At 37.5% G+C, this 11,826-nt stretch overlaps 1 protein-coding gene across 2 annotated transcripts in view; it reads right to left on the bottom strand.

Annotated features, from left to right (window-relative positions):
- Nucleotides 1-9,731: 9,731 nt before the first annotated feature.
- DUSP10 (dual specificity phosphatase 10) overlaps nt 9,732-11,826 on the bottom strand; it is a 45,750-nt gene continuing 43,655 nt past the window's right edge. For both annotated transcript variants that reach the window (XM_072647785.1, XM_072647786.1), the window contains exon 4: nt 9,732-11,026. In XM_072647785.1, coding sequence (XP_072503886.1) covers nt 10,761-11,026 — 266 coding nt within the window. In that variant the 3' untranslated portion in view covers nt 9,732-10,760. The remainder of the gene's footprint in view (nt 11,027-11,826) is intronic.

Below are 11,826 nucleotides of genomic sequence, written 5' to 3'. Positions count from 1 at the left end.
AAGGGGATTTAGCATATACCATAAACTTTGAGGGTTGCTTAGCAAAAGTTAAACATGTCCCAACCTCTTAGCGCCATATAAGGCCCACAGGATGACATTCAACACCAAAATCCCTAACAACCCTAAGAAAATGTCCTGACATTTATGGACTCTGATTAACCAAGCTCATATATTTGCCAGCAGAATTTTCAAAAGGGTAGTTCAAATCTCCCTCCTGGAGAATGATGACGAAATACAATTCCCTTGATAGAGAGGTGGGGGCTTGTGAATACTGCATGGAGTTTGCAGTCAGTCATAGTGGCAATGGCAGGTGGTTTGGCTTAAATGGTTTTCTTTGTTGCATGGGAGAGTTCAACATGGCTAAGTGGGAGTTGGGGTTTAAGAGAAATGATTGCACTGTACAAAGACTTTTAAACTTTAAAATTAAACTTAAAAAAATAAATGCAATTCTATCTAATGTTTGGCATAGAAGATTAAGGAAGAGTCTGCGTTCTGGAAATCTGAAGGTTGAACAAGTTAAAACAAAGGGTAGAAATGACATGTAATGGCACATTCACGCCTTGTGGCATTGGGAGACATGTCATTATAAGGCACGTTCATGCCCTTATACAGAAGTCTATCTTCACTATGCTAATTCAGCAACCAATATCCATCTGTATGTCTAGAGAATGTTCTTCTGAAGAGTTTAAGAAAAAAAAATTAGTGGGTATGAGATCATTTCTCCCAATGCTTTAGGAAGTCTAGAGGGGACAAATTAGTATTGTCCCCATTTTATAAATGTGATCATTACCCCAATTATGTGGAAACCAAAGGCACAGAGTTTAAGAATAGACCAATGAGCATAGCTCACACTGAACCCCAAAATTCTCACTAACCAGAGGAAATTTATTTTTTAATGATCTTACCAGTAATAAGCTGCAGAACTTATCCATCAATATCTTGGGGAGAGATTATAAATGGTCAGTAAGTTGGGCCCAGAATTAATCAGGAGGAAGAGAGAGGGCTATATTGCCTTTGGGAAACTAAAACAGTCCTTCAATGACTTCAAGTTTCTCCCTAGGAAAAAAGATCCTTTATTACCAATATTTTGCCAGTGTTGTATGGCTGTGAGTCAAGGATTATGACAGTCTCCAAAGAATTAAAAATGATAACACTCAGAAGGCTATGGAGAAGTGCATGGTGGGTGTAAACAGACTGCAGTAGGTACCAAACATGAAAATATGAAGAATAACAGCTAGCATTTATGTAGCGCTTTTAGGTTTGCAAAGCACTTTATGAATATTATCTCATTCGATCCTCTCAACAAATCAGAGAGGTAGGTGCTATTATTGTCCTCATTTTACAGAGGAAGAAACAGGCAGATAGAGGTTTTTCCTAGGGTCATACAACTAATAAGTGTCTGAGGTCAAATTTGGCATCAAGTCTTCCTAACTTTAGGTCTGGCACTTTATCCACTGCAAATGTTATGGAGAAAAAGGATTGGCCACATGACAAATGCAAGGAGTAACCAATGGACAGTAATAGCTATTGTACCTCACTGAAATCCTTGTAAGGTAAAAAGAAGGCCTATCTAGGTTGGGTGGAACTCTTCCTCTTTTAAGGGACGGTATGCAGAGAATGAAAAAAGTATAGCTGGGATCTTGACTCATACAACTCAAATTACTATCTACATCAATGAAATCAGAGTATTTGAGAAATAAAGTTTGATTGATAATTGCAAACCTATAAACATCATGTATGTGATAGATATTTACATGTGTGTACACGCATGTGTTTATGTGTGTATGCATATACGTATGTGTGTATATACGTGCGTCTACATATATATGTGTATGTGTATGTGTGTATACATATGTATACATATTAGTGTATTACTTACCTTATTAGGTAGGTGCTGATATCAACCTCATCTTCCAGATGAGGAAACTGAATTTCAGAAGGTATCAGTGATTTATCCCTGGTCCCATTAATGATGAATGTCTGAGGTAGGACTCAAACCCCACATCTTCCTGGCTACAAATCTAGACCTCTGTCTGCTATACTACACTGATCTCCTAAGGGAGGCTCTGAGAACTAGGTATAACAATGAATATGGTTTAGTCAGGACAAAAATTAGATTTCAAATATTTCAAAAAGCTCTTCCTCTCTTTCTCCATCTCCAACCTTAGACATTTTAAATTGCAGAATTAACAATTTCAACAGAAAGGCACATTCATTTCCTTTTGGTTGCTGCTCCTAACACATTGCCTAAAATACCCTTCATCCAAATAGTTTCTCAAACTGGCTTAAAGTCCAGTGGTGTCAAACTCAAATACAAAGAGATCCCTGCTGGTCACATATTGACTTAGAAAATTGCAAATTAACATTATCTATGTTTTATTATATTCCTATTTATTTTGCTAAACATTTTCCAATTATACTCTTATCTGGTTTGGGATGCACTCTGGAGCTTTGCACTGCATGCAGTCCCTGAGCCCAATTTTGATATGTTTCTAATATTTGAAAATTAAAAAGGTGAAGAGTCCTACCAAATTCTTTCTATGATATAAGTATGGTTTTGATACCTAAACCAGGTAGAAAAAGATAGATAAAGAAAACTATAGTCCAATCTCCCTAATGAATGTTAATACCAAAATTTTAGATAAAATTCTAGCAACAAAACTAAAGCAATATATCACAAAAATCATACACTATGACCAGGTAGAACTTATACCAGAAACTTAGATGACTCAATATTCAAAAAACAATAATTGACCATATCAATAATAAAAATGATGGTTATATTGATGCAGAAATAACTTTCAATAAAATACAAGACACATTTTTATGAAAAAACAATACAAATCATAGGAATTGATAGAGCTTTTCTTAACCAGTATTCACCTGCAACTGAGAGTGACCATTATCCTAACTAGGGAGAAACTTGAAGCCTTCCCCATAAAATCAGGGTGAAGAAAGAATTTCCATTATCACCACTATTATTCAATATTATACAAGAAGTGCTGGAAATGGATAATTTTATTGCATTATGATCTGAAAAGGATGAATTTGATATTTCTGCTTTTCTACATTTATCTATAAAGCTTTTCTGCCCTGATATATGGTCAATTTTTGTAAAGGTGCCAATGTACCACTGAGAAAAGGGTATATTCCTTTCTATTCCAATCCAATTTTCTCAAGATGTCCATCATATCTAGCTTATCTGAGATTTTATTCATTTCCTTGACTTATTTACTTTTTGGTCAACTTCATTTATTTCTGAGAGGAGAAGGTGGAAGTTCCCCACTATTAAAGTTTTCCTGTGTATTTCCACTTGTAATTCATTTACTTATTCCTTTAAAAATTTGGATGCTGTAACATTTGGTGCATATATATTTAATACTGATATTACTCAGCTGATATTATTTCATTATCTGTGGTACTTTTTCATATAATGTACTTTCCCTATTCATCTATTTTAGCTTTAACATTGTCTAAAATCATGATTGCTGCCTTTGCTTTTTTTGCATCAGCTAAAGTATAATAAATTTCTACCCCAGGCCTCTATCTTTACTCTATGTATTATCTTATTTTTAAACATATTTTTTTGTAAACAACATTGTCAGGTTCTAGTTTTTGATCCAGTTTGCTACTCATTTACCTTTTCTGGGTGAGTTCCTCCCATTCTCATTCAACGTTATAATCACGATTTTTCTATGTCTCTCCTCTTTCTCTTCTTCCTCCTCTTCCTTTTCCTCCTCCTCTTCCTCCTCCTCTGAAGTCTAATTTACTTCTGACCATTGTCTCCCTAATCCACACACTCTACTAATTGTACCTCCCTTATCCTAGCCCATTGACCTCCTATTTCTCTGTAAGAAGTTAAAAAGACATACCATACTAAATAAATATGTTATTTCCTTTTTAACTCAGTTATAAGAATAAGATTTCCATACTACCTGCCCTTCATTCCCTCTTCCCCTCCATGGTAACAGTTTTTCCACTGGAGTCCCTTTTATATGATATAATTTACTCTATTTTGTTTTTTAGGATCATCCCATCACAATCAACCAAGCCTTCTACCTATGTATACTCTTTTGAACTATCTTAATAATTATAATATTCTTAAGAATTACAAATATCATTTCCCCATTTAAGAAGCAAATAGTTTAACCCTTTCATTTTTACCTTCCTATGTTTCCCCTGATTCTTATAAGTCAAAATTTCTGTTCAGTTCTGGTCTTTCCTCAACAATACCTGAAAGTCCTTTAATTCATTAAATATCTTTTTTCACCCTTGCAAGATTACACTCAGTTTTGCTGGGTAGATTATTCGCGGTTGCAAACCTAGCTCCTTTGCTCTTTGGAATATCATATTCCATGCCCTTTGATCTTTTAATGTAGAAGCTGCTAAATCTCATGTTATCCTGACTGTAGTTCCACAATATTTAAATAGCTTCTTTCCAGGTCTCTAAGATATTTTCTCCTTGACCTGGGAGCTTTGAAACTTAACTATAATGTTTCTATAATGTTCCTGTGAGTTTTCATTTTGGGATCCCTTTCAGGCAGTAATCAGTGGAGTTTTTCAATTTCTATTTTACCCTCTAAACATAAAACTTAAGGGCAATTTCTTGTGTTCTTGCTCCTTATGATTCCTCCTGTGACCACAATATCAGATCCCCCTCCTGCTCCCTGGAACTGAAACCAGGAACTGTCCTTTCCTGGGAGTGACTACAACTAATATGGCCCCTGCCCCTCTGTGACCACTCCTACTGACATGTGCTTGCCCCTCCTATATCACAGCCACAGCCTGAAACTCTGTCTGGTTAGTGAACCTGGGCCCCTCATCGAGCACCAGCAGAGAGCCCCCACAATCTTCCTTTGATCAGCCACCACCCTATCACCACATACACACACACACACACACACACACACACACACACACACACACACACACACACACACACACACACACACACACTGTCCATGGGGTAATTAAGTTTTATAACTCCAGGGCTTGTTGTTTGTCAAGTCTGTACTTTGCTCTGGCTGGACCACCACCCCAGGAGGTCAGATCTTTCCTAATGTCCTCACAAGTTATCCTAGACTGGACAACTGTTTTACCCCAGTTTTTACCTATTTCTGCCACTCAGAATTTGGGAGAGTCAGCTAATTTCTTGCCTTATTCTGCCATCTTCCCATAATTCCCTCTGTTTTCTTCCTTTCACTAAAGTCAGATGACCACAGACTCATAGATTTAGAAGTGAAAAGTAACTTAAAGGCCACCTGTTCAGGCTTCTTCTCCCCTCTTGGAAGAATAAAAGTCATGCTAAATATCGCTATGAATTACCTCTGTTTATAATGCTAAATAAGGTTCTTTGAACAAAGCTTCCACTTTGGGAGAGGTAAGGCACAAGATTTTTAGATTTTTAGATTTGTGTGTGGTCTTTGTCCTGAGGAGAAAATTTATTCAACCTTAAGGGAGAAAAATAAGTGGACAAATCTACAAAATTCTGAAGGGGGAATGGATAGGGAATTAAAAACAAAACAAAAAAAGATATGGCACAGAGCCATGGCATAGAAGTTATAGAATACTTCAATTATCTGGACATCTGCTGAAGTTTTCTCTTTGCCAAAAGCAGAACAGCTAATAATTTCTTCTCTTGACTTAATGATCATTTCATTTTTCAAAGAGAGAGGAACCAACAAGGCGAAATTTTGTTCTGGATCTTCTTCCTACCAACAGGGAGGAAGTGGTTTCTGGGGTGAAAATGATAGACGTTGGAAGGAAATGAGCACTCCAGCCTACAGATTCTGTGATCAAGAAGAGAAAGCTATCAATGGTCTGACATGCACTTGTGGACAAAAATTCTATTGGGGAAGTCTTGCCAGGGGGGATGGGAATCTCTTAGGGATACAATTCTGAAAACAGAAAGAAACAATAGGGCAGGTGGCAGAGACATCATGGGGAGGGAGGGGGAAGCCTGGCACCAAGGGATAAGTGAACAACAAATCATACCAAATTCCTCCTCCTGACTTTCTGTGATAGTCAGTCCTGGGGCATTTCTCCAATATAACCACACCTCTAGTCAGATGCCATTTGTCTCTGCTTCTACCTCTCTTACCTCTCGTATCTATTTTCCTTTTCTCTCTGCTCACAGCCACTACCTACAAAAAATCCTAGGGATTATTTTTGACTGTGACTTTTTCCAGTCACTTATGGATTTAGAGCACAAACAGATTCTGACTATCAAAGCAGGGAAGAAAAGAAAACCCACATCTATTTATGAAGGCAAGTAGACTATTTACAATGGTAGCCAGACTAATGCAGGTACAACAGGATATCCCAACAAACAACAAACCAAATTCTACTAAATGGTAAGTTGGAAATGCTAGTAAAGGACAACATTTCACAGAAATTAATATGAAAAAAGGAGAGGAGAAAAGAGAAAATGAGATCCAAACCATCTTCTTCACAGCTGAAAAGTGATTTTCCTAGAAGGTAGCTCTGACCATATTCCTCCCCTCCCAAACAAACTCCAGTGACTAGTGCTTGGAAATAATGGGCCCCATACCAAATGATATATGCCTGAACTAGAGTGATAACTTTCTATATATTCTCTCTCTCTCTCTCTCTCTCTCTCTCTCTCTCTCTCTCTCTCTCTCTCTCTCTCTCTCTCTCTCTCTGCCTCTCTCTCTCTGTCTCTCTCCATCTCTCTCTCTCCCTGCACGTGTGCATCTCTCTGTTTATTTACCTATTCATTCATTCATTCGCTTATTTGCCACTTAGGCTACTGGAGTTGCTTCCTAATAGATTGAATAGTCAAGGAAGTATATCGATGACAACACCCATTTTTCCCTGTATTTCCAGACCCACCTTTCCCAATCCTATAACTAAACAGACCTCATTCCTTTGCTCTAAAACTTTCAGTGGCTTTCTACTCTCTATAAGGTTGATGGACTAGTAAAGGGGTTCTTACCTTGGGGTCTGGGAACTTTAAAAAATATATATTTTGATTATTGCATTTTAATATAATTGGCTTCCTTTGCAATCCTATGGATTTCTAACATTTTAACACATCCCACAAACTAGTGCCATGCCACCATTATCTGGATAAGCATCCTCCCCCAAGATATGCACAGAATGCAGCTCTCAGAGGAAGAGCCAATGATACTTTTCATTTCAGGATGTTCTGGAACATCAGGTATCCCTAGCCCATGCTCTAGGCATACCCATGATCCTCTCTATTTTTCTAAGATCCAACCAGGGACAGCAAGTAGCCTAAAGGGCTCCTGCCTCTGTACCTTTGTTTACAGTGTGTCCTATGTCTGTGTTGCCCTCTCCCTCTCTTCCTGATGAATTTCTACCTCCTTTAAAACCCAGCTGAAATGTCATCTCATTCGAGAATATTTCCCTGATACCTTCTGTTATGACCTTTCCCTGTCTTGTATTTCAGAGAACTTATAACTTTCAAGTATTTTTTTCATATCAAACTCTCCCCTAATAGACTGAACAAGGACTATGTTATCTAGACATTTTATTTCCTACAGTGCCTTGAAAAGTGGTATGCAGAGCAGGTGCTTAAGCAGTAAATGTTTATTGAATCGAATGGTCCAATTTTGATAGTCCATTAAAATTCTAACCCCTTACTTTGACAATATTATTTCACCACTATCCATTTGTCCTACCCATCCTATGTGCCCATCTCAGTGCCTATTCTCCCCCCAAAAATGGAATATTAGATAGTCTTTCATTCTTCTTCAAAGGTACCATGCAGTAATTCCTCCTTTGTCCACTTCTCTTATTTCCGTAAGAGAAGGAAAAGCAACATTAGAATCCTGAAAAGGGAGTGATTGAACCAGATGTTAATGTATAATGAGTCTTCTCCTTTTATTAGCCTACTAAATCAATTAATTTGATTATTTCTTGTCCCTCCCTATACACAAGAAATGTCCAAAGGATTCAATATATTAAAAATCTATCTACTCGTTGCTTAAAGGGAGACATGAAATTATTCTGAGTGAAATGTTCAAATAAAGGTGAAACTGGTATTTTTTTTTCACTGCACATCAACCCTCCCTTGAAGCTTCTAGGCACCTGAGAAGGAACTGAGTTGGAGAGAATTAAGTTTCTTAAAGAATAGCCTGGTTAAACCATATTATTTCCATACAGTGGTTAACATTCCTCATGAATAGAGACGAAGTAACTTCTAACAGATTAGTGGAAAAAATATGGATCCAACTCAGAATTCTTGGTAGACCAGTACTCGGGATTTTTGACTTCCTTGTGCCAATTTCCTTTTTCAAAGCATAATCTTTAACATCTCTGCCTGTCTCTCTCTGTCTCTGTCTCTGTCCCTCCTTCCCTGCTTCCACCCTTACAATTCACACCTTGAAAATAAACTCCAGCCTCTGTAGCCTCTCTCTGATTGGTTTACTCCTCTCAGAATCTCCTTATAAGGAAGGTATCCAACTTAGTCATGTCTCATTCCTCTCTGGGCTCCACTATGATCTTCCTCTAATTATGAATCTTTCATGTCTCTCCTCTTCTTTATAGCTTCTTTTTATGGATTGTCTTCCTCTATTAGAATGTAAGACCCTTGAGGACAGCAGATTGCTCCTTCCTCTTGTATGTGTATACCCAGTGCTGAGAACAGTGCCTGGTGGGTAGAAGGTACTTAATAAATGCTTGTTAACTGTCATACTCACAGAACTCTGAATTTGTAAGCAGAAAGTTCACAAAATAATCAATGTGATTATGCTTAGTTTGGTAAGTTGTGTTCTCTGAACTCTATTATTTCTAGGTAAGTTTAAAATTTATAGGAAATTTCCATTGAAACTAGGCCTTATGGGATATTGGGATTTAATAAAATCCTAGAGTTTAGTTTTGGTTGTGACTTTTTTCCTATTTTTTTGTGGGTTTAGAGCATAGATTTTGATTATCAATACAGGACAATGCTACTTATGGAAACAAAAGGACTATTGGCTGTAGTAGCCAGACTAACACAAGTACAAAATGAAATGCCAAGAAACCAAATTCTACCAGATAGTGAGTTGGAAATGCCAATAACAGGAAACATTTAGTGGAAATTAATTTTAAAGAGCAATGATAAGAGAGAAAAGTAGCTGTAGAAACACAGCTGCAGAAACTGTGGATAAACACCGCCAAAGAACCAAATGAGAGCAAAATGTACCCAGAGAGAGCATCATTACCCCCAGCCCTGTGATCTGACCAGATGGGAAGATTGTCCTTGATGGAAGGTTTGTCACTATTCTGTTGTTAGAATTGGAGTATGGAACTTTTCATTTAAATACTAGGTCACTGAGTCCCAGAAGAAATGAAATATCAGCTCAGGGGCTCAAAACGGTCATGGGTGTCCATGACCAAAGAAGATTTAGGTAGGAATACACAGCATTCTGAAAAGAGAAGACTCACCCTCACAAAAGAAAAAGGAGGGTGAGTGTGTACATACCCACATACACACACACACACACACACACACACACACACAGTCCTCAAACACTCTTCTCCTCCTTCACATACACCCCAACACCCTGAGGCAATATAGCTTATTTTTTTTTCTTTCTTCATCTCTGCTTGCTCCAAAGATATATAGATATATACGTGTGTGTGTGTGTGTGTGTGTGTGTGTGTGTGTATTTTAACCCTATTACCTGTGAAGCAAACTACAAGGTAGGAGATATGGGAAGGCAAGAGATATGAGGTAGGGGAAAACCAAGAAAAAGGGACACAGATGCCAAAAGAATTTTCATTTTTATAATCAAAATTATTTTTTTTACATAGACAACAGAAACACACCAATATTTTGTGCGAAAAATATTTTTAAATAAATTTTTGTCTTTTTTTGTACATTCTGATATACATATGTAACAAGGTTTATGGCACTGTAACCAGAGTCAAATCAAGAGAACAAAGGAAAGGGGGGAATCAAAGGTCATTGCTTCTGTTTTACTCCTTCCTAAATCCAAGCTGACCATGTTTGTCCTACCTGTATTATTAAAGAGCCAGCTCTAACTGGTTTGCACACTCAAAATATTTCATTATTGCACAAGAAGCCGATGAAAGCATGTGGCGTGATGGTCAAGTTCCTTGTTATTTAGAAACCTTTTAAACCCAAGAGAGGAAAAAAACCAAAACAAAAAACAAAAAAAAAACCCCAATCTCAGCATATGAAGCAAACATAATCAACAGTACCATTTATCTCTTTAAAAGAGTGAGTGAAGGGTTCTTTAGGCGATTAAAGCTGTCTTGATACTTTCTTTTTACTGATCACCACAGCTGGGTTTGGTTTGTGTTTTCTGCATCCACAGCCTTGGCAGAATCAAGGCTTTTTTGTTTCAGTGTCTTTAATGCTTAATTTTGGCTATTTAATTTTTTTTTTAATTTTTAAGTAATTTATTGGGTCTATGAACCTGCACAGACTACTGAGCCAGAAAGTCTACAAGTAGCTGAAAAAAGGAGATAGAATGGGGGTCAGGAATTCAGGTGGTACAACAATACAAAGTGCTGTTTTGTTTCTACCATTTTTTTAATGTGACCTCTTTAGTTTCCCTGTTTTTTGATGAATTTGTGGGATGTGAATCTCAATGTCATCCAATGTGAAATTGTTCTCACACTTACTAAAAATAAAAAGGATTTAAACGTTTGTTTAACTAACAAACTTTACCCCCAATCTCAAAAAGAATATTAATAATAATTATAATAATAATAAACAACCTCAACCCACCCTTCTTCCAAATCAAACGAATAACATCACACGGTGGTCACACAACTGTCTCCACTCCAATGAGCTTTGGCGTAAGGATTCTTGGCGTCACTCCATTATTGAGGTCTTCTTCAAACTCCAACAACTGCCCCATAAAGTTAAGGTTGGGAGAAATAATTGGTCGTTTGCCTTTGACAAATTTATAAGCATCAGTCATGGTCATCCGAGTGTGCTTCATCAAGTAGGCGATGACAATGGTGGCCGAGCGAGATACTCCTGCCTGGCAATGGATGAGAAGTCCTTTCCCACACTGGTGAGCTTCCTCTGAAAAAGAGAGTGGGAATAGAGGGGAAGGAAGAAGAGGATGGTGTTTACTCTTATCTGAGTGTGAGCTCCATTAAAAAAAAATAGCATAATTAGAACAGTTTCGAAAGCAAGTACATAACTTAGTAATCATATCCCAATGAGAGAGATGACATGAAGGACAGAAGATTGGACATACAGTCAGAAAAAACCTGAGTTCAAGTTTTGCTTTTGACACATGTGAGTTGTGTAATTACAAGTAAGTCACAGACTCTCAGTGACCCTGACAATTCTGTTAATTAACAAATTACAGATGAGTTGCTGACCAGCAGTGGTAGAAGGAATTTCCATGTAAAGAGTTCCCCATATTGATGAAATCACAGTTTCCCACTCCCTCATGCAGCCAGAAACCAGACAAAGCTGAAATTAGCAACAGTAGTAGAATAAAATTCTATGTCTATGAGAATTTATGAAGAAAAGCAATTGAGCATAACAGGAGTATGAGAAAAGAACTGAAATGTGGGTTTTTTTCACATATTGGGGGGAAAATACAATTTGCTATATAAGTAGTAGCAATTGTAGGATAGGTTGTCCCCACAAGCTCTGCCCAAGTATACATAGAATAGTTTTTGACATTACCGTTTGGAATGCCTTAATATTTCAGACAATGGTGAGTAGGGTGTAGAGACCTCGGGAGACTAGTTATTTTGGTTGCATTGACTTTCAGGGTGCCCTTGAGTTAGAAACTGACATTGGGCTCACCAAATATCCTCATATTGCTTTTAGCTATCACAGGATGTTGCCCATTAGCCATAGCAGCA

Source organism: Notamacropus eugenii, chromosome 2 (assembly GCF_028372415.1).
Source record: "Notamacropus eugenii isolate mMacEug1 chromosome 2, mMacEug1.pri_v2, whole genome shotgun sequence".
Lineage (NCBI taxonomy): Eukaryota > Metazoa > Chordata > Mammalia > Diprotodontia > Macropodidae > Notamacropus > Notamacropus eugenii.
The sequence above is the reverse complement of the archived record's forward strand: the minus strand, read 5'-3'. Positions and strand labels throughout refer to the sequence as shown.